The 24127-nt window shown below is 46.4% G+C and overlaps 1 protein-coding gene across 3 annotated transcripts in view; it reads right to left on the bottom strand.

The window, feature by feature from the left end:
* Positions 1-24127, bottom strand: part of LIMD1 (LIM domain containing 1) — an 84014-nt gene that overhangs the window by 30885 nt on the left and 29002 nt on the right. For 2 of the 3 annotated variants that reach the window (XR_014822946.1, XM_021068638.2), the window contains exon 2: positions 14822-14923. Coding sequence is in view for 1 of the 3 variants with exons in the window: in XM_021068638.2 (XP_020924297.1) it covers positions 14822-14923 (102 nt within the window). In the remaining 2 variants the exon portion in view is untranslated. Of the gene's footprint in view, positions 1-10643; positions 11190-13689; positions 14924-24127 lie in introns of those variants that run through there. The other variant, XR_014822947.1, reaches the window with a different exon arrangement.

Raw genomic sequence — 24127 nt, 5'->3', positions numbered from 1 at the left:
CTGTAGGTTAAGGACCCTGCGTTGCCACAAGCTATGGCATAGGTCACAGATGCAGCTCAGATCTGGTGTTGCTGTGGCTGTGGCATAGGCTGGCAGCTGCACCTCCGATTCGATCTCCGACCTGGGAACTTCTGTATCATAAAAAGAAAAATTTTTAAAAAACTTCTCAAAATCAATAATAAGGAAAATCTTAATCAGAGGAAAAAGACATGTTACATACAGAGAGACAAAGATAAAGATGGCATTGAATTTTTTTTTTTTTTGGCCATGCCCATGGCATGCAAAAGTTTCCGGGTCAGGGATTGGACCCACACCACAGCAGCAACCGCAGCCACTGCAGTGATGATGCTGAACCCCCAACCACTAAGCCACTGGGGAACTCCTGGCATTGGATTTCTTATTGAACACAATACAAGCAAGCAAACAGCAAGACACATCTCTAAAAATCAAAGACCTAGAATTCTGTACCCAGCAAAAAATATCTTTTAAAACCAAAGTGAAATAAAGATGAATTCAGACAATCAGAAGCTAAAAGAGGAGTTCCTGTCGTGGCTCAGTGGTTAATGAATCCGACTAGGAACCATGAGGTTGCCGGTTTGATCCCTGGCCTTGCTCAGTGGGCTAAGGATCCGATGTTGCCGTGAGCTGTGGTGTAGATTGCAGATGTGGCTCAGATCCAGCGTTGCTGCGGCTCTGGCGTAGGCCAGCAGCTACAGTTCCAATTCGACCCCTAGTCTGGGAACCTCCATATGCCATGGGAGCGGCTCAAGAAATGGCAAAAAGACCAAAAATAAATAAATAAATAAAATTTTAAAAATAAAAGCTAAAGGAATTCATCATAGGCAGAGCTGTACTATATGTTAAAAAAAAAAAAAAATTAGGTGAACTCTTTCAAGGAGAAAGAAAATGGTACCAGATGAAAATCTGGATCTCTACAAGGGAATGAAGAGGACCAGAAATAGTAACTGCATAGATAAATAAGATTTTTTTCTTCTTAGTTAAATCTCTTTAAAAGATAATTCACCAGAGCAACGGAATAAAATTGAGAGACCAGAAATAAACCCTTACATTTAGGGTTAATTAATTTTTGATGAATTTGCCAAGATAATCCAACTGGGAACGAATAGTCTTTTCAACAGCTGGTGCTAGGAAAACTGGCTATCTACTTGCAAAAGAATAAAGTCAGGTCACTGCCTCACAGCACGTACACACATCAACTCAAAATGGATCAAAGAGCTCAACCTAAGAGCTAAAATTATAAAATTCTTAAAAGAAAACATGGGCATGAATCTTCATGACCTTTGGTAGGGCAATGTTTTCTTAGATAAAGCACCAAGACCAAAAGAAACAAAAGAAAAAACTGATAAATTAGACTACATCAAAATTAAAAACTTTTGTGCTGCAAATAATAACATCAAGAAAGTGAAGCAGGGCACAAAATGAGGGAAATTATCAGCAAATTATACATCTAATAGGAAACATATGTAGAACATATAAAGAACAATTAGAACTCAATAATACAAAACCCAATAACCCAAATGGGTAAAGGATCTAAATAGACATTTCTCCAAATAAGACATCCAAATAGGCCCATGAAAAGATGCTCCACATCATCAGTCATGGAGGAAATGCAAAACAAAACCACCTTGAGATTCAACTCCACAGTCCCTAGGATGGTTAGAATCAAAAAGTTGGACAATCACAAGTGTTGGCAAGAATGTGGTACTATTAGAATCCTCATACAGCTCAGTGGGTTAAGGATCTGGTGTTGCCGTGAGCTGTGGTGTAGGTTGCAGATATGACTCAGATCCCGAGTTGCTATGGTCGTGGCATAGGCTAGCTCCGATTTGACCCTTAGCCTGGGAACTTCCATATGCCATCAGTTTGGCCCTAAAAAGACACACACACACAGGCTTGCCTTATGTCTTAGACAAGAGAAGCCACAGAATGCCTGCTGTGCCCAGAGCCCCTAGGAAGCCCTCATGAGTCCACCCCATGATCCACCTGATAGGCAGTCCCAGGTCTGTCAAACCACCTGTGAAACAGCCTGGCTCAAAAGGATGACCTCCACCCATCAGAGTCACCCTCCTGAATCTACACTGGAAAGAGAAGCAGGGGGGTGTGAGTAAGTGGTAGGAGATAAGACAGAAAATAGATGCACTGAGAGTACAGAGGGGCCATCAAGAGTCTTGTGCAGGCTGGAAATCAGAGGCAGCAGGGAGTGTGGGCGAAAGGATACACACCATGGAGGAGAAATGGCCCATCAGCAGTGGGCAAAAAGCAGATTCACTGAAGAAGACAAGCACCTGGAGGGACAGAGAGCCTTCCACCTCCAGAACTGACCCACTCCACGAAAAGGCTCCAGGTGCTGCTGGACCACCAGCATCCTTTCAGCAAACACTTTGTTCTTAAGGTGACCTAGGCACATCTTTGTTCCAGGAAACCCAAAGAACCTGTCCAAATTATTTATATGTTAATCAGGAGTCTTTCAATTGCAAGTGACTAAAACCCAGTGCAAATGGAATCTTTTCTTTAACAAAGAAAAGTAATTAGTTCCAGTAATTAGGATGCCAGTGAGTGGTTGGCTTCAGAATTGTCCAGATCCCCGCAGGCCTAAGTGGTGTCACAAGTATGTCTCCTCCTATTTCTTTTTTTTGTTTTGTTTTGTTTTTTGTTGTTGTTGTTGTTGCTATTTCTTGGGCCGCTCCCGCGGCATATGGAGGTTCCCAGGCTAGGGGTTGAATCGGAGCTGTAGCCACCAGCCTACGCCAGAGCCACAGCAACTCGGGATCCAAGCCGCGTCTGCAACCTACACCACAGCTCACGGCAACGCCGGATCGTTAACCCACTGAGCAAGGGCAGGGACCGAACCCGCAACCTCATGGTTCCTAGTCCGATTCGTTAACCACTGCGCCACGACGGGAACTCCTCCTCCTATTTCTCAACTGTGTTTGCCTCTGGGCTGGTTTCAGTCCCAAGAAGACTCTCCCTTTAGGTTGCCAGATAGCCACTGCAGTCAGCATCTTCTAAGATGGCCTCAGCGATCCTGCTATTTACGGTCTTATGTAATCCCTTCCCCTTGAGTAACTTGATTCCGATTAAAAAAATGGGCAATGTTTAAAAAAAAAAAATACATTGCTGATGAGAAAGTAAAATGGTACAGCCACTTTGTAGAACATTCCCAAAACTCAAACATCGTTACCATATGACCCAGCAATTCCACACCTAAGTATCTATCCAAGAGAAGTGAAAAAATATGTCCACACAAAAATATGCACAGGAGGAGTCCTCTGGTGGCCTAGTGGTTACGGGCTTGGCATTGTCACTGCTATGGCTCAAGGTGCTTTTGTGCTTCAGGTTTGGTCCCTGGCCCAGGAGCTTCCGCAAACCCCAAGCATGGGGGAAAAAAAATGCCATGCCACAGGAATCTTCATAGCATCATTATTTATAATAGCCAAGAAGTGAATGGATAAATAAAATGTGGTCTATGCATACAATGAATTATTATTCAGCCATAAAAAAATTAGGTTCTGATACGGGCTATAACACAGATGATGTGGATCATATTATGCTAAGTGAAAGAAGCCAGTTACAAAAGACCACATATTATATGATTCTTTTTATATGAAACAGCCAGAATAGGCAAGTCTATAGATGAGTGGTTCCCCACCCCTAGAAAAGAGGGGTGGGGAATTGGGAGTGATAGCTTATGGGTACAGGGCAATGGGTAAGCGCCACCTTTATGCCCTCCAACATTTATTTGGTATTAATCATGTGCTCAGTATTATACCAAAAGTGTCAGATCAAGGGTAAATCAGAATAGTTAGACACTCTCCCCATTCTTTCTTGCCACTGTCTCTAGCCTGAGTGCCCTGGAGCCCACAGTCACACCAAACATCCCCTACCCCAGTGTCTTGTCACCCTCGTGTTTCTTCCCACCCAGGTACATACCACTCTCCTAGATTGCAGCTATGCAACCACTCTGGGGCTCTACTTCCTCTTATGGAAATGAGTGTGGTTGGGACACACGAAGGGCATGAGACAATGGAGCAAATATTCCACAGTGGCGCATAGCAGCACCCATGTCAGAGGCATGGCAGCACTGATGGAAACTGTCAGTATACATATGGGGAAGGCAGGGAAGGGAGATGGAGGGAGGGAGAGAGATTTATTGGTTATAAGGAGTTGGCTCACATGATTATGAGTGTTGACAAGCCCCAGATCTGCAGTCAGCAGGCTGGAGGCCCAGGACAGCAACGGTGCAGTTCCAGTCCAAACGCAGCTGTTCAAGTCAGACAGGCAGGAGGAAACCCCCTTACTCCAGGAGGGTCTGCTTTTGGATTCAGTTCAGTCCTTCAACTGATTGGGTGAGGACCACCCACATGAGGGGGAGTTTTACCCAGTCTACCGATTGCTGCTTCCATCTAGAAACACCCTCAGAAACACACCCAGAAAAATGTTTGACCAAACATAGGCACCCTGTGGCCCAGTCAAGCTGACACAAGATTAATCATCAGAGGGCCAGACCAGAGTTGGGGATAGAAGTCTAAGAGAAGAACATTTGAGCCAGAGAACTTTTGAGAAGAGATGCTCTTAGCAAAACGAGGGCACCACGGAGACCTGAGCAGTGAATACGATGCCAGAATAAAGCTCAGACCTCCGCAGATCTCACTCCCAAATCCAGGATTCTGGCTCTGAGATGAGACATCCAGTGCGACATCTTCATGCTAATTAGGGCAAAGTGCCCCCCACCCCATGTCAGAGCACTGCACTCTGCTCTCAGAGTCCAGGAGACACTGCACACCGCCAGGTCTCACCTTGGTCTGGGATTACTGGAGGAAAGGGTGCAGATCTCCCCCCAGACCATGCCTGTGCAAAGATCAGGCACCTGAAATGCAGATGTGGCAACTAAGGATGCAGGGCACATTGGAGTTACCCTCACGACACAGCTCAAAAATCCCATCCTCCTTTAATGTCACAGGCACAAAGAAGCTGATATTCCCCCACTGTCAGGACTTCACAGCCTCTGATTTACATCAACAATGACTGATCTGGGAAACCAAGTCTGGTTCCAGTTCCGGTGCACCCAGCAGAACTGGGTTTGCTGGAGAGGGACACACGACCCTCTGACCACAGGCCAAGTAAAAGCCTACCTCTCCTCCACCTCCACTCTCCGACTCGCACAGCCCTTTGCCCAGCTCTGTCTATTTTGGTCGTTTCCTGATCTCACCCTCGCCCACTGATGTCCTCTGTGTGGACCCGCTCTCCTTTTCTCACATTCTTCCTCTTCAGCTTTTTCCCTAAATCCAGCTGACTCATCCCCTAAATGCTGAATATGATGAAAAATATTGGGATGACTCAACAGCTCAGAAATTCAGAGATCAAAAGCCTTAAAAAGGAACAGACTTCTGGGTTTTTGGTTTTTTCTTTTTTTTCTGGCTGTGCCTGTGGCATACAAAAGTTCCTAGACCAGGGATCAAACTGTGCCCCAGCAGTGACAATTCCAGATCTTTATCCCACTGCACCACCAGGGAACTCCAGAAACAGACTTCCAATCAAAGTTCTGAATCCATTTCTCCCCTATGGGTGCATCCGACTCCCTACTGAATTCTAGTTCCCCCCTTCTAAGTCTCAGGGCACTCTTATGAATTCGCAACTCAAAAGCATCTGAAAACCCAACCTTTGCTGTCACACAGCCCCCAGGCTGCAGCTGAGACATCATGGTAAGATCCCAGCTGCCTTTCCTTAGTGCACAGTTTCTCTAAGCAAAGCTAATTTGATACAGCAGCTGCAAGCAAGGGCCATGGTTCTACTTGGCCCCGGTTCAAGTGTCAAGCAGGCTATTTAACACTGAGGTAACCAATCACAAGCAAACTAAACTCTCCCAGCCTCTGGTCACCTGTAACACGGGGGTGATAATAACGCTGAAGAGTTACAAGGATTTCATGAGCTACTGTGGGTAGAGGACTCAGGGCAGGGTCAGGCCAACTATAAGGTAGGAAGCTCGCCTGTGAATTGCTTATAAACACTAAGATGACTCTTACCAAAGCAGGCCTGCTGCAAATTTAAGGAAGACCACTCTAGGAGTTCCCGTCATGGCGCAGTGGTTAACGAATCCGACTAGGAACCATGAAGTTGCAGGTTCAACCCCTGGCCTTGCTCAGTGTGTTAAGGATCCGGCGTTGCCGTGAGCTGTGGTGTGAGTTGCAGAGGCAGCTTGGATCTGGTATTGCTCTGGCTCTGGCGTAGGCCGGTGGCTACAGCTCTGATTAGACCCCTAGCCTGGGAATCTCCATATGCCGCAGGGCTCAGGAAAAGGCAAAAAGACAAAAAAAAAAAAAAAAAAAAAAAAAAAGAAGACCACTCTAGATTTTTTTTTTTTTTTCCCCACTTTTTAGGGCTGAGCTCTCGGCATATGGAGGTTCCCAGGCTAGGAGTCTAATCGGAGCTACAACTGCTGGCCTACGTCAAAGTCACAGCAACACCAGATCCAAGCCCTGTCTGCGACCTACTCCACAGCTCACGGCAACGTTGGATCCTTTAACCCACTGAGCCAAGTCAGGGATGGAACCCACAACCTCATTATTCCTAGTCTGATTCGTTTCCGCTGCGCCATGACAGGAACTCCAAGGAAGACAGCTCTAAATCAACCTCCACTATTTCAGAACTATGGCATCTCCAAAGGCTGGGTTGATAAGACAGCATACACAAAGTCAATGAAAAAGGCTAACATGATTTCAGAGGCAGCACTTGGACTTGGTAAGAGAAACAAAACAACCTCTAAGGTTCCTCCTGTGCCTCCAATGTGAACTTACTGGTTGATGAATCATGAGTCACTGATTTATTCACTAAGATTTATTCACTCTGTCCCACACAGTGGGCTTAGCCCTAGGCTTTTTTTTTTTTGGTCTTTTTAGGGCCACACCTGCAGCATATGTAAGTTCCCAGGCTACAGCTGCTGGCCTACACCACAGTCACAGCAACACTGATTCTGAGCCACGCCTGTGACCTACACCACAGCTTATGGCAAAGCCAGATCCTCAACCCACTGAGCAAGACCAGGAGTCGAACCTGCGTCCTCATGGTTACTAGTCAGATTCGTTTCCACTGAGCCATGACAGGAACTCTGCTTCTACTTGTTTTACTTACCTGAAGGAAAGAAATGGCACTTTCTAGTGTTCTAGATACTTTCACGCCAATGAACTTTCCCCTTGGATCTAAATCAGAGGTTTCACTATAAAATCCCTGTACAATCTTTACCAGGCCTGGATGTTTGGATTTGGGAAGGTGACAGGGGCAATGGCATATATTCTATATTCTTAGTTATGTTGGTTTTTCCCTGAAGGATGGTTGGTTGACCACCGTGCATCCCCTACTCAGGAATGTAAGCACTAGGGCACAACACTCAGAGTCACCTGTTTTGGCCGTGACCTGCACTTCCCAGCCCTGTCCCATGAGTGGACCTCATCTGGCCTTGGGTTGCCTTCCTCTGAGCTCAGGACTGTCCTGGGCATAATCCCCATTGGCCTTGGAACTACCCACTCCCCCCAACCCCCACCCCTAAGACCAGGGTACCTCAAGTCCATGGGCTTCTGGCAGGAGTATCTCTTATCTAGTCCACCATTTTCCAACTCATAATGGCTGAGAAATAAGAGAGGCCACAAACACGGCAAAATGGTTTCACCGAGACTCCAGGACAGAATTTATTTCGCCTTTACAAAATGAACAAAATCTTACTTTTTGGACCTAAAACAGCCTGAGGTGAGGACACAGAGCCTGACCTTCTCTCTCCCTCATAGTCTATTCTAGAAGGTGCCAAAGTAACTCCACTTGACCCCACAAGTCCAGCACACTTTGTCTTCCTTCTCGTTCTGCCTCTCTCAAGCCATAGACAGGCGCCAGCTTCTCCTCAGACAGGCCACTTGACACACCGTGTCCAGACACATAACAAGTGGCCGGCAGCCAAGGCCACGCCTGGCCTCTCTACTGACCCCCTCCTGTCCCATGCTGTGCCAGCAGCTCCTGAGAGTGTCCAGTTGGGGGCATGGCCACCCTGGGTGGGCAGAGCCTGTGGGGGAGAGGGAGACCCACAATACACATCTCCATGACAACCAAACACACCCACTGCCACTGAGGAGCACATCAAGAAAGAACTTCAACAGACCACAGAAACGCCCACACACCTCACCCTGAATGCTTACCCCTGCGAACAAACACCAAGGAAACAATTCAGCAGAGGGAGAAAAACATGCAGGCACAAAGACATTCACTGGCTCGACATGTAATAACCAACAAATCTGGGACCGCTATGGGCCATCAAACCATGGGACAGCTCAGTCAACGACTGTGTAACTGTTAAAATGATTATTATGAAGATTACAGAGACATGGGTGAATTTATGACATGAATATTCAATCAAAAAGGATACAGCATGAGGAGTTCCCATCGTGGCTCAGTGGTTAACGAACCCAACTAGCATCCACGAGGGTGCGGGTTCGATCCCTGGCCTTGCTCAGTGGGTTAAGGATCCGGCATTGCCATGAGTTGTGGTGTAGGTCAAAGACGCGGCTCAGATCCCAAATTGTGGCTGTGGCGTAGGCCAGCGGCTACAGCTCTGATTCGACCCCTAGCCTGGGAACCTCCATATGCCATGGGTATGATCCTAAAAAGTAAAAAAAAAAAAAAAAAAAAGGTACAGCACTGTTAACACACTATGATCACAGCTCTAAAAAAACCTACAAATTTGGATAAAATCTAGAAGGAAAAGTGGGAAAGTATTAGTGAAAATAACTGTTCTATGATGAAAACTAAACAGGTTTCTGTCTTTAAAATTTTCTTTGTGGCTGTTATGTTGTTCTCAGAACTGAAAATGAACTAAATATTGTTGCTCATTGCAGGTGGAACCAGAGAACTTGCACCATCTAGATTCTGAGGTTGTCTAGGCACGGGAGACCTTGGGAATCATCCCAGGACACAGGATGGGAGGCTTGGAAGGGGCTGCTGTCAGAGAGTCTCCAGGAGACGAGACAGTCTTATCAGTGATGAGGTGTGGGTTCTTGGCCACCCCTCAGAAGGGAGCTACAGGTAAGCACACTTGGCCATGCCCACAACTGGCTGCTCAGCATCCTACAACCTGCACTGCAATCACTAGCCCTTCTGCTTCAGCATTATCCCTTTTGGAGTATGGGCCAGGGATATAGGCACCGCTGGCATGTCTTTCTTCCCTCCTTCCTCCATTCCTCCCTCCCTTCCTTCCTTTTCTTTATTTTGTTTTTTAGGGCCACATCTGTGGCATATGGAAGTTCCCAGGCTAGGTGTCAAATCAGAGCTACAGCTACTGACCTACGCCATGGCCACAGCAATGCCAGATCTGAGCCATGCCTGTAACCTCTTGGCAACACCAGATCCTTAACCGACTGAGTGAGGCAATGGATCGAACTCACATCCTCATAGCTACTAGTTGGGTTCATTACTGCTGAGCTATAAAAGGAACTCCTGGAGTTCCCATCATGGCTCAGTGGTTAACGATTCCAAGTAAGAACCATGAGGTTGCCCGTTTGCTCCCTGGCCTCGCTCAGTGGGCTAAGGATCCAGCGTTGCCGTGAGCTGTGGTGTAGGTCGCAGGCGCAGCTCAGATCTGGCATGGCTGTGGCTGTAGCATAGACCAGTAGCTACAGCTCCGATTGGACCCCTAGCCTGGGAACCTCCATACACCGCAGGTGCAGCCCTGGAAAGAAAAAAATTAAAATAAAAAAATAAATAAAAGGAACTCCACTGTGAGCTTGTCAACCTTGAGAAATTCTCTTCCCCCTTCTGGCCCCATTTTCTCTTCTACCATCGAAGCAGCAGCCTTCCTCCAGCTGTGCACGTCCACGTGCTCAGGCTCACAGAGACACAGTTGAGGACCCATGGAGCTAGGATGTGCAATACCCTGGGCTTGCCTCTGCTGAAAGCAGCTACAGGGCAGCAGTAAGTGAAATGAACAGAGGCAAATGATTTCTGGCATCCACAAGAAGCCACTCAGACACGTTCCTGGGTCTCCAACTGCTCCCTGTGAGTGGGGAGGAAGCCTACCCCACAGCAGGAATGTTACCACCCTCACTTTCTGATGGGGAACTCAGAGTTTCCTTCAGCAACTCTGTTCTAGTGCCTGGTTTGCTGGCACCAGAGTCACAGAGAGGGTGGTTCATGCTTATATGTGAGAAGGCAGGGCATGCCCAGTTCAGGAGAAAGATTCCTTCCAACTCAGGGAACAAGGAAGGCTTCCTGGAAGAGGAGGCATTGGAGCTCGGTCCTAAAGGCTGGACAGAATTTCAATGCATGAAGGGAGTGGGAAGAGGCAGTTCTACTGAGCGGATGTGGAAGAGTGGAATTCAGTGTGCTTGTGATGAGCAAGTAGGAAGCAATAAGACAGAGACTAGACCACAAGGGCCTTAAATGCTGGAGCAAGCAGACATCCCGAAGCAGCTGTCTTCCTAAGTGTTCGTCCTAATTTGAAGATAAACTCAACCCATTAAAGAACTGACAGCTCATCAAGCAATCACAGGTGGAACCAACAGACTCACCCCAGGTTTCCCTCCCACAACAACTTTCTTAGTTCAAATGGCAATCGCTTGAGGTAAAAAAACAGCCTCTGCTCAATATTTATTTTCTTTTTTCCTGAAAGACAGAGCAAGTGCTGAGAAACACTTGCAGGAGCCAAATGTCAAAGATAATTTGTAAAAGAAGGCAAGATCACAACTCTTGCACAGATAAAACACAAACCTAGGTCCAAGATTTTATCTAACTCCACAGTTAATAAAGAACGAATAAGATGTTACAACTGGGAGCCTGCAAAGAACCATCCATATGCAGACCACCAGAAATGTCAAGGTAAATCTGCTTAAACGATGCAAAACTGGTCGCTCTCCACAAGCGAACAATCAATGGCATCCCAGCCAGACACAGTTTGCATGGCTGTTGACAAGAGGCATGGGCCTTTGGGAGTTCCCATTGTAGCTCAGTGGTTAACCAATCTGACTAGGAACCATGAGGTGGCAGGTTCGATCCCTGGCCTTGTTCAGTGGGTTAAGGATCCGGTGTTGCCGTGAGCTGTGGTATAGGTCACAGATGTGGCTCACATCCTGCGTTGCTGTGGCTCTGGCGTAGGCCAGCGGCTACAGCTTCGATTAGGCCCCTAGCCTGGGAACCTCCATATGCTGCACGAGCGGCCCAAGAAATGGCAAAAAAGACCAAAAAAAAAAAAAAAAAAAAAAAAAAAGAGGCGCAGGCCTTGCCAACACAATTCTACACCTTACAGGGTGTAACATGGCTCAAGGGCAAGGAAAGGCCCAGAGACGCAGGGAATCCGATAACCAGACAACTCCTGCAGTTCCACTGCAGACACTCAGGAAACTGTGATCCATTTCAAAGTCTTTCACAATTTTTCCTACAAAGGTAAGCACTGATCAAGGCATAAACTAAACTCTCAGGCCTGTGTTTCGTGGGAAACTGCAGGGAGGATGCAGCCTGAGGTTTGGAACCGGGCATTTGTCTCTGCCATCAAGGAGTGTCAGGACAGTGTCCACTTGGTGAACTTCAGACCAGGAATGAAGAGGCTCTGGAGGGCTGTGCCACAATCCAGCCAAGAAAGTCCCTCCCCTTCTCATATGCGGAAGCTTCTAAGAGGAGAAGCCTGGCACCAATCCCAGGTTCCCAGCCCTGGCCACACCTGGGAGTCACCCAAGGAGCTGAGAAACAATACATGTGCCCTACTCTAGAAATTCCACCCCTAGAGAAAGACTTACATGCTGAGAACTACAAAACATTGATAAAGGAAACTGAAGATGATTCAAAGAAATGGAATGATATCCCATGCTCCTGGATAGGAAGAATTAACATTGTTAAGATGGCTATACTAAGCCAAAGCAATCTACAGATTTAATGCAATCCCTATCAAATTATCATGACATTTTTCGCAAAACTAGAACAAATAAGCCAAAAATTTACATGGAACCATAAAAGACCCAGAATTCCCAAAGCAATCCTGAGGAAAAAGAATAAAGCTGGAGGCATAACCCTTCCAGATTTCAGACAGTACTACAAAGCTACAATAATCAAAACAGCATGGTATTGGCATAAATATAGTTGTATGGATCAAATGAACAGAATAGAGAGCCTAGATATAAACCCACACATGTCTGGTCAATTAATCTTCAACAAAGGAGACAAGAATGTACAATGTAGAGGAGTTCCTGTCGTGGCTCAGCAGTAACAACCCAACTAGTATCCATGAGGATGCAGGTTCGATCCCTGGCCTCACTCAGTGGGTTAAGGATCAGGCGTTGCCATGAGCTCTGGTGTAGGTCACAGACACAGCTCAGATCCCATATTGCTGTGGCTGTGGCACAGGCTGGCAGCTGTAGCTCTGATTCGACCCTTAGCCTGGGAACTTCCATATGCAGTGGGTGCAGCCCTAAAAAGACAAAAAAAAAAAAAAAAAAAAAAGGGAATATACGATGTAGAAAGAGATAGTCTTTCAGTAAGTGGTATGGCAAAGTTGGACAGCTGCATGTAAATCAGTGAAGTTAGAAAACTCCCTTACACCGTACACAAAAATAAACTCAAAATGGCTTAAAGACTTAAATAGAAGACATAAAACTCCTAGAAGAGAACACAGGCAAAACATTCTCTGACACATATTGTACCAATGTTTTCTTAGGTCAGTCCACCAGGGCAACAGAAATAAAAGCAAAATTAAATAAATGGGACCTAATCAAACCTATAAGCTTTTGTACAGCAAAGGAAACAATAATAATAATTTTAAAAAGACAAATAACAGACCAGGAAAAAATATTTACAAATGATGCAACAGACAAGGGCTTAATTTCCAAAATATACAAACAGCCCACATAATTCAATAACAAGAAAACCAACCCAATCAAAAAAATGGGCAGAAGACCTAAACAGACATTTCTCCAAAGAAGACATACGAATGGCCAGTAGGCACATAAAAAGATACTCAATATCACTAATTATGAGAGAAATATAAATCAAAACTACAATGAAGTACCACCTCACACTGGTCAGAATGGCCATCATTAAAAAGCCTATACATAAATGCTGGAGGCAGTGTGGGGAAAAGGGAACCCTTTTTTCCCACTGTTGCTGGGAATGTAACTGGTACGGCCATAATGGAAAACAGTATGGAGGTTCCACAAAAAATGAAAAATAAAGTTGCCATGTGATCCAGTAATCCCATTCCTGAGCATACATCCAGACAAAACTGTAATTCAGAAAGATACATGCACCCCAATGTTCACTGCAGTATTATTCACAATAGTCAAGACAGAGGAATAGATAAAGATGTGGTACATATATACAATGGAATACTACTCAGCCATACAAAGAACGAAATAATGTCATTTGCAGCAACATGGATGCAACTAGAGATTATCATACTAAGTACAGTAAATCAGAAAGAAAAAGACAAATACCATATGATTATCATTTATATATGGAATCTAAAATACAACACAATGACACAATGAACTTATCTATGAAACAGACTCAGACATAAAAAGGGAGTTGCCAAAGAAGAAAGAGGGTGGAGGAGGGATAAATTAGGAGTTTGGGATTAGCAGACGCAAACTACTATATAACTATACATAAAATAGATAAACAACTATGTGTACTGTTAGCACAGGGAACTACATTCTATATCCTCTGATAAACCATAATGGAAAGGAATATGAAAAAGAACATATATATTCTGTTATATATAGATAGATAGATATTCAGTTTTATATATATATATATATTTGAATCACTGTGCTATACATCAGAAACCAACACAATACTGTAAATCAACTATACTTCAATTTTACAAAAAGAAAGAAATTTCACCCCTCAAGCTTCTGATTCTGCTGGTCAGGGTGGGGCTGAGGCATCACTGGCTTTTAAAATCTCCCCACCCAGGGATTCTAGTGAACAGCCAGGCAAGAGGATAAGACTCCTACCTCCCAGATATTCTGTGCCTTTGTTATAACGTTTCCTTTTAACTGACAGCTGCTGGCCTGGGTAGGGAATTGGAGAACATCAGTGGGACATTTTTCGAAAAGGCTTCTCAAAATTAATCTTTGGTAGAGACCATGAAACAAGCACAGTTCATGACTCAGTCAGCCTTGGCCAAAAGCCTACAATGTTAGAATCTTCCCCTGTGGTTGCCATCAATTCAGTGTTTGCTAAATTAAGCACAGGCCTGGTCTCCTGATTTGCTGCTTTCGGCTTAACACCCGTAATGCAGTACATAGATGCCCACAGGTGTTTGCTTAGAGGCACCAGTATGCGTGTGATGGAACACACACAGGCGTTCATGCACACACTCACACTCAGCCTCCGAATGAAAGATCACATGGGGGTAAGTGATTGGTTCATCACCTTCTTGTTGGCTGGTGCCCACGGCGGGAGAGAGAACTGGCAATGGGGGAGACAACATGAATTCCGGTGCTTTCCTCCCCACTCTTCTGAGACTTCCGATATGCGCGACAGACCTGCTGTTATCAGGGGACTGCTCAGGATCGCCAGGGTGGCCCCAGGTCATTCCTGGTACTCTGTGATAAGTCAGCTTACCCTGCTGGGCTTTGTGCTTGTCATACAAAACCCTGTTCTAGAGGACGATGTCCAGCCTTCCTGTAAGACCATGGAGGGACGAGGGACAAGTGTCTCCAGGAAGGATGCTCATCTGTCTCCTTGCTTCCCTGGTCCCTGTGTTCCTCACCCTGCCCGCTAACACAGAGAGAGAGAGAGAGAGAGAGACAGAGACAGAGACACAGACACTTACTGCAGGCTGCACAGGTGAAGCATGCATCATGGTAGAGGTTCCCCATGGCCTGGCAGGCCTGGCCAGCCCCAAACACCCCCTTGCTGCATTTCACACAGGCTCCTGCAAGAGAAAGAATACGGTAGTGAGTCAAGAGGGAAATGGTGTAAAGTGAGTCATAAAAAGCCAAGGGACAAAGTGAGATACCCACCCTTCCCCACAACCAGCCCATCACCAAATCCAGGAGATTACTCTTCTGGATGCCTTTCTCTGGCTCTTTCCCTCCCTCAGCCTTCCAACTCTCAGTCCTCTCAACTGCAGAAGGCCCTCTCAAGTGCAGGCCCTCCCGCCTGGCATGTTACTGTTCAGAATACCTCTGCTTCTTCCACCTACTCTCTTGCCCCAAAGCTTCCAAAGGCTCCCACCGTTGATAAGACAAGGCCAAAATGCTGCACCAAGATTACAATGGGGCAAATCCAAAGGTCAGGCAATTTTAACTAAATTATTTCCTTTAATTCTCAATGGGGACTACCTCACTTTTTACAAAGAATGATCACAACTCAAGCCCCAGGTCCATCAGATTGCAAGGCTGGTGCCCCCATACCGGCCACTGGATCTCAACTCCTCGCCTTTTCTCGGGGGTCCTGCCTGTGCCTTTCGGCCACCCTCCCGTCCCTTCGAGTCCTTTGGCCCTCCTCTGGACCTCCTCCACTGGGGCTTCCCCTCACTCTCTGGCGCTGAAGGCAACAGGATGAGGCCAAAATTAAAAAGTCAAGTTCTGGAGTTCCCATTCCTGAAAGCACAGTGAGTTAAGAATCCAACTGTGGAGTTCCCGTCATGGCGCAGTGCTTAACCAATCTGACTAGCAACCATGAGGTTGCGGGTTCGACCCCTGGCCTTGCTCAGTGGGTTAAGGATCTGGTGTTGCCGTGAGCCGTGGTGTAGGTTGCAGATGCGGCTCGGATCTGGCATTGCTGTGGCTGTGGCGTAGGCTGGCGGCTACAGCTCTGATTGGACCCCTAGACTGGGAACCTCCATATGCCATGGGAGCGGCCCTAGAAAAGGCAAAAAGACAAAAAAAAGAAAAAAAAAAAAAAAAAAGAATCCAACTGCAAGATGTTCCCCTTGTGGATCAGGGTTAAAGAACCCGACTGGTATTTGTAAGGATGGGGGTTCAATCCCTGGCCTCGCTCAGTGGATCAAGGATCCGGTGTTGCTGTGAGCTGTGGTATAGGTCACAGTTGTGGGTCAGATCTGGGGTTGCTGTGAGCTGTGGTATAGGCCAGCAGCTGCAGCTTCAATTCGACCCCTAGCCTGGGAACCCCCACATACTGCAGGTGCGGCCCTAAAAAGACAAAAATAAAAATGAGAGGAAAAAAAAGAATCCGACTGCAGTGGCTTGGGTTGCTGCAGAGGCACAGGTTCGATCCCCAGGCCAGCAAAGTGGGTTAAAGAATCCAGCATTGCCGCAGCTGTGGGTCAGATTCATTCCCTGGCCCAGGAACGTCCATATGCTGTGGGTGTGGCCATAAAATTTAAAAAAATAAAAAAAGTCAGGTTCTAACCAGAGCCTCCCACCCACTCACTTCCCTCAAAGTTTGAGTTAACCCAGTAATTTCTCTGAGCATCTGCTTGTTAATTAGAAAAAGGAGGTTAGTTCTCTCTGTCCTGCATATTCCCAGGAGCAGCAGGAAAAGCTGCTTGTAAACCAAAGTTCTCAAGAGTTTATCTGCCTCACTTCCAAAGTGCCCATGGGAAGACCTGGACTTGAACTGTAAGTCCGCGATTTACTAGCTACGTGATCAGGGCAGATTATTTCAGCTCCCCGATGTCCTGTTTTTTATCTGTAAAACGAAGACAACGGTAGCTCCTTACAGGGTTACTGTGAGAGAACACACGAGGAGCGCTTAGCAGAGGGCCCTTCTTTTGTAAAGACTCAATACACAGGCATATGAATCCTAAGGATGATAGTAATGTTTTCCTGCATTCAGCAAGAAGCTGCTTCAACCTAACATGAGCACTCCAAGAAGCTCCAGGCTCCCAGGATCTCACCCTCTGAAAAAGCCAGAAGTCTCTCAGTCTAGACTAGCCCAGAATCTCTGCTGCAGGAGCCCAGGCTCTGGGTCAATCTATGCAAAAGGAAGCCTCGGAGTCTCCCTTCCAAAGAATTCCCCAATTACAGTCAGATGAAAAAAGTCATAATTATGAAAATAACATAGGAAAACTTTTTAAAGGCTTGGGAAGGAAAGAGAGCAAAACTGTTAAATTATAGCTGATCTTTGCATCTTCTGTGTTTAAAACCTTAACAAAAGCAGGCGCTGCTTAATAGCAGAAAAAAGTCCAGTCTTAAAAAGTGTTTGGATATGTTTATAATATAACAAACTGAAAAATCAATTATTTATATATACAATTTACATATAATAGAAATATTATAAATATATATATATAATTGATTTTTTCAAAAAATTTTGTATATACAAAGAGGTCCCCCAGCATCCAGCTGGGTAATTAGCTCACATCCTTGATCAGGGGCTCAAACAACCTTGTCTAACTCTGGTTCCAGTCTCTAAGGCTGCAAATTCCCAGCTATATTCTGCCTGCAGGTTAGAAAGCCTTGTGTTTCAGAGTTCTGATCATTTCAAGGGATAAACTGCATTGTCTTCAAAGAAAATCCAAGCTAACACATCTTTCAAGAAATGCGCCCCCCCACCCAGCCACGCCAACCACATCAACCACACCAGGTTCACAGAGAACCCACTAAGCCCAGGGCCCTCACGTGGCTTCACCAACACTCCCTTAGGAAGCAGGTGAGGCTGTCTGTAGGAATAGTACTGTGTCAGCTGAGAAAACTAGCTCTTAGGGAAATTCATTTATGGAAACTCTGGGATCACAGGGGTGATTATTTGTACTTCTGTTTCAACACACTTTCAAACACGCAGAAAAGTGGAAAGAATCTTACAGGGCACAGCCATATACCCACCACCCCAATTCAATTCTACAATTGTTAGCATTTTGCTGCCCAGCCCTCAAGCAACCCAACAATCTATCTTACTTGTGGTGCATCTCACGGAAAGATGCAGACAGCAGTCCACTTCAGCCTGCCTATCATTAATGAGAGTTCATTATTTGCTTACGGTTACCTTTTCAAGATAAACTTCAAATGGTGAAATGCACAAATTATACATCCATCATTTAATGAATTTTGACAAATGACCTGTGGTAATGTAAACCCAGATCAAGATAGAGAATATTTCTGACACCCCCAGCAAGTTCCCCAAGGCCCTTCCCTTCCATCGTCTCTTACTGGCTATAAAATTACTTGTGTTTGTGTGTGTGTATGTGTGTGTGTGTGTGTGTGTATGCACACACATGCAGGATAAGACTACTGGATAGCTCGTATTTCTATACTTGGCAAGAAGTACTAGGAAATTGAAAACACCTAGGAATTCAGAGGCATCAGCATTTCCTTTTGTCGGATTACTTCATATACAACTCAGGCTGCTTTTAAATCAAGAATTATATCCAGGGAGTTCCCGCTGTAGCTCAGTGGTTAACAAATCCGACTAGGAACCATGAGGTTGCGGGTTCGATCTCTGGCCTTGCTCAGTGGGTTGAGGATCCGGCGTTGCCGTGAGCTGTGGCTTAGGTCGCAGACGCGGCTTGGATCTGGTGTTGCCATGGCTCTGGTGTAGGCTGGCAGCTACAGCTCCGATTCAACCCCTAGCCTGGGAACCTCCATATGCCGTGGGAGCGGCCCAAGAAGTGGCAAAAAGACCAAAAAAAAAAAAAAAAAAAAAGAATTATATCCAGGAATTCCCGATGTGGCTCAGGGGAAACAAATCTGACTAGCATCCATAAGGACACAGGTTTGATCCCCGGCCTCACTCAGTGGGTTAAGGATGTGGCATTGCTGTGAGCTGCGGTGTCCTCGCAAGCGTCTTTTACAGAGGTCCAGCGTCTTATCCATCTCTGAACACCAGCAGCCCCTAACAAAGGGCACTCATGAGCCCTCAACAAACACACATAAAAACAGAGAAATGGATGACATGGGCCTCTGCTGAGCACTGGGCGATGGCATAATTCAAACCTGGGGATGGGGAAGAATTTTCTCTTGAAAAATGACAACTATCAGATGATGACATGGTATTAATTATACTCTTTGGTGATTCTGGGGTTGATTTTCAGACTGCCCATCCCAAGTGCCCTGATTGACTGAACTCTAAACCTTTACAAAGGGCAGCAAAGCCTGGTTTGTCCAGCAGTGACCAAAGCACACTCAAAGCAGCCTGGATGGAACATCAAAGCAACGTGAATATAATTCGGCTCACAGGAAGTTCCCATTGTGGCTCAGCGGGAACCAGCCTAACTAGTATCCATGAGGATGCAGGTTTGATCCCTGGCCTCGTTCAGTGGGTTAAGGATCCAGGGTTGCTGTGAGCTGTGGTGTAGGTCGCAGACGTGGCTTGAATCCCACGTTGCTGTAGCTGTGGCATAGGCTAGGAGCTGCAGCTCCAATTTGATCCCTAGCCTGGGAACCTCCATATGCCATGGATGCAGCCCTAAAATCAATAATAATAATAATAATAATAATAATAATAATAATAATAATAATAATAATTCTGCTCACAATATGGACCCAAACCACCCCAAATGCAACATCACTTCCTCCCTCTCCATCACTGTGGTCTCTTCGCTTAAGCCCTGTAGAAATGTCAGCCATCAAGCACAGAGGAGCAGTGAGACTCGGAGGCATGGTCAGCCCTTCCATCTGCTGATCCATGCAGTGCCCTTGGGAGGAGGACCCCCTTGAGGACAGCTCGTCAGAGAGGAAAGGCGGAACACATCTCCTGAGTCAGCGGGATGCTGTTGACTCGTGATGACATGAACTCTCCTGGTCTGGGTTTGGGGAATAAAATGAGACCTTCTCTCACTCTTGCTTGCAAAGTGAGTGGCAGGATGGGCAGCATCTTCCAGTGGAGAGTGACCACTGGCTGGGCCTCCCTGGGCTTCCTCCTGTCTTATCTCTCCCCATCAGACCTTCCGCCACTCTGGCAGCCAGCAGAGCGACACTCTCTCTGGATTCCTCTTTATCTGAGGGCTGTGACCCACTGGCTTCAGCCTGCCCCTCACTCTTTCCCATTTCTTGGGGCTGCTGACATCCTTTCTCACCCCTCCAGGCATCCAAAGCAAGGAAGGAAGCCACTTGTGCTCTAAACCATCAGTCAGGGATGAGGGAGCTCCCATAAGGAGCCAAGTTAGTAGGAAAACACCGCATCCTTGTGGCTTGTGGTAAATGGATAGAAAGGGGCTTCAAGGGCAAGAAATAGATCTAGTCTTCCTTTGGCAGGAAAAATAAATAAATTTCATATTCTAGGAAATAACGCACCTACCATACCCTGAGCTGACAGTATTATCCAGTGGAGCCACCTCCAGACCCCTTCTCAAACCCAAGTTCTAGAAAGGGGCTATAAACTTGCAAAGGTCACAGTGCCAGGAAGTTTAAGAGGTGGATCTGAGCCCAAGTTCTAAGTCAAAGGTCCCCTTCTTCCCCTACAGTTGGCAGCTGTGGGGCTATTCCTGCCACACACACAGGGTGCCCCCAAAAGAGAAGGGGCTCCTTTCTCACCCACCCAACATACAACTGTTCAGGGATGCAGACCCAAGACCAGGACCCAGATGTCCTGCTGATCATCCGGCCCACCTCCCATCCTGTCCTCTCCCAAGCACACCTTCCAGATAGAGGTTTCTGTCTGAACCTCTATCATCCCACAGCCTCTCCCGGCCAGATCCTCTACTCCACCTGCCCTTCTGCCAGGGACACTGCAGCTGAAGGGTTCACCCCACTGGTGCTTCTCCACCTCTCACTCAGAGCCAGGGTCTCTGCAGATGCCAGCAGTAGGATGGTGAGCAGGGTGACTGCACTCTGGCCCTGCCCTCCTGAAAGGGTCACCCAAGGAGCCAGGAGACCAGACTCTGCTACTGCTGATAGGTGAGCTGGCCAATCTCACCCAAAGTCTTATGCTGTACATCCACTAAGTGGCTGGTGCTGAGCAGAGGCTCGGGCTTGTGAAATTATAAGACACACATACACTGCTGGTCTCTGCCCGCAGTTCCTGACACAGAGCTCCTAAATCCCTTGGAAGGTTCTGGGTGAGATGAGCAGGACAGTCACCAGAAAGACCAGACCATGATTATAAGTTTGGAACTTTCAGCCTCACCCTCATCCTCCGGGGAGGGGACAGGGGCTAGAAAATGAGTTAAGCATTGATCATGTCTACAGGATGAAGCCTCCATAAAAAACCTCAAGGTACGGGGTTCGGAGAGCTTCCAGGTTGGTGAACATATTCACGTACCAGAAGGGTAACACAACCCACCTCCGTGGGGTAGAAGCTCCCAGGCTCAGGACCCTTTTGGATCTCATTCTATTTATCTCATCATCTAGCTGCTCAAATGTATCTTTTACCACAGCCTACATCATAAACTGATAAACGTGTTCCCCTGAGTTCTGAGAGCCATTAAAGCAAATCATCAAACCCAAGGAGGGGGCTGGTGGGACTCTGATTTACAGAGGGTCAATGAGAAGCACAGGTGACAAAGTGGGAGGGTGCTGTCTTACAGGAGTGAGCCCTTAACCTGTGGGGTCTGTGCTAACTCCAATTAGGGTCAGACAGAACTGGATTGTAGGACACCCTGGCTGGTGTCGGAGAATTGGTCTGTGTGGGGAAAACCATACATCTGGTGTCAGAAGTGTGAGCACTAGTACAGAGAAGAAACAAAAGTGAGTTTTTCTGAGACAGGGCTCAACCAGAAGAAAAGACTCCTAGACACTCTACGCTTTCACTTGGCCTCTTCCCTAGAGGATTTTAAAGGAAATCCTTATTTTTCCCAACAGAGGAAAGTGAGAAAATGTCATGATATATTACTATAAAAACCAAGAGGAAGGTTAGGGGAAAAAGGGGTTAAACTTTTTGGAGAAGGGAAGAAGGGATATCCATCTATTTCCCTGCAGTTATTTGGACTTTCTGCCTTTTAGTCAAGTCTTCAAACTCTAGCCAGAGGGATCTTTTTTTAAATAGCGTTAATCATGCATAAGAGACACAATAAACCTGCATATATTTAAAGGGTACAACTCGCTAAGTTCTGACGTTTGAATAAACCCATGAAATCATCATCACAATCAGGACAGGTGAACACACTCACCATCCCCAAAGATTCCACATGGCCTCATGCCTTTTCTAAGGCCTCCTCCCCTTTCTTCCCCTCCCTGGGCAACACTGCTCTGCTTTCTGTCCACAGAGATCAGTTGTACACTAAAGGTTATATAAATGGATGCTAGAGTTTGTACTTTTTTTTCTCTGCTTTCTTTCATTCAGCCTCATAATTTTGAGACTTACCCAGTTGCTGTATGTACCGAGTTTGTTTCTTTTTGCTGCTAAGTAGCATTCCATCGTGTCACAAGACCACCATTCGTTTATCCACTCACCTGGGGACAGACATCTGAGCTGTTTCCAGTTTGGGGCTGTTTACAAACCAAACTGCTCATGTAAAGACCTGGAAGTGGAATGGCTTATCTTATGGTGAGTATATGTTTAACTTTTTAAGAAGCCATCAAACTGCTTCCCAAAAATCTATCATCTTATATTCCTACAAGCAGTTTATTGGAATTCCACTTTCTCCACATCCTTGCCAGTACTTGGAATGGCAGTCATTTTGATTTTGCCCATTCAAAATCAAAATAGATTGGTAGTAGTATCTCACTGTAGCTTTAATTTGCATTTTTCCAGTGACTAATGAAGTTGCACCAGAGCATGCTTTTTTTTTTTTTTGGCTACACCCATGGCATGTGGAAGTTCCCAGGCCAGTGACTGAACCTGAACCACTGTTGCAACCTCCATGACGGCTGTGGCACTGCTGGACCCTTAACCCATTGTGCCACAGGGGAACTTCCAAGGGTATCTTTTCATGTGCTTATTTGTCGCCCTGTATCTCCTTTGGTGAGGCGCCTGTTCAAATCTTTTGCCCATTTTTTTCTTTTTGTTGCATTATGAGAATTTCTTACCTATGTGGGAGACAAACCTTTTTAATAGACATATGGTCTGTAAAGATTTTGCTACAGTCCTGTAAATTCCAGCTGCCTTAGCCTCCCCAGACCCTCAGCTGTATTTCAACTCAAGGACGCCCCCAGGCTCTGCCTCCCTTCTCCTCCCAGGCAGTAAGCCGGGGCAATCAGAAGTCTCGCTTCGTTTGCTTCCCACCATTCAAGGATCACCGTCCTTCCTTGCCTGATGTCCAGTGTCTTGAAAACCAGATATATATACAAATTCAAGCTGGCTTAACTCCCTTAGTGCACAACAGTGGTTTCCAAATGGCTTAGAGGGGGAGAAACTTTTCTCAAAAAAGTATCAGTGGGGGGGAGTTCCTGTCGTGGCTCAGTGGTTAACGAATCCGACTAGGAACCATGAGGTTGTGGGTTCAATCCCTAGCCTTGCTTAGTGGGTTGAGGATCCGGCGTTGCCGTGAGTTGTGGTGTAGGTTGCAGATGCGGCTCGGATCCCGCGTCTCTGTGAGTCTGGCGTAGGCCAGTGGCTACAGCTCTGATTGGACCCCTAGCCTGGGAACCTCCATATGCCGCGAGAGCAGCCCAAGAAATGGCAAAAAAAAAAAAAAAAAAAGAAAGAAAAAAAAAGTATCAGTGGAACCTCAAACTTATAACAGACATAAGGGGAACGACAAGGGTTGAGATAGGACAGAACCCTCTCAGCCTCCTGGGGTGTCCCGGCCCCTGCAGCAGTTTCCAAGAAGATTATTTGAGACTCAGCAAGACAATATAATGGATTGAAGGCAGACAGCATCCAGCCAGCCTGGCCCAGGCAGCGTTCCACATGAAATACGAGATCCGGATTTGGCATTAAATGAGCTACACACCCAAAGCCAAAAAAGAAATTGGGTTTAGGGCCATGGCATCCTCCCCAGTGGCTTGCAAAGGCAGGATTTACAAACAAGGAGGCCAGCAAAGCAACCTCAGTGTGAGGCTTTGGCTACAGCAGAGTCTCTCCTCTCTTTCCTGCAGGCAGCCAGGTAGCCGGGCTGAGGACCCTACAGGGCTCCTTTAACTAAACCACAGCCAGCCTGGGAGATGACCAAGTTGGCATCTCCTGTTGTTAGGATAAGGTCTGAAACAAAAATTCTATCAGGCCAGCCCTTGGGAGTGGCCCTGCACCCCCAGCTCACACCTGGCCTCATCCAGGTGACCCCTCCTCTCCCAGGGAGAAAGGGAGGCCTCTTGGAACTGCGGGCATCCTCTTCTGCTCTGACCAGATGCTGCAC

This window comes from Sus scrofa, chromosome 13, assembly GCF_054392235.1.
Source record: "Sus scrofa isolate SSC_HxYL_T2T_F1_AM1 chromosome 13, Sscrofa_HxYL_maternal_Yorkshire_Landrace_v2.0, whole genome shotgun sequence".
Taxonomy (NCBI): Eukaryota; Metazoa; Chordata; class Mammalia; order Artiodactyla; family Suidae; genus Sus; species Sus scrofa.
The sequence above is the reverse complement of the archived record's forward strand: the minus strand, read 5'-3'. Positions and strand labels throughout refer to the sequence as shown.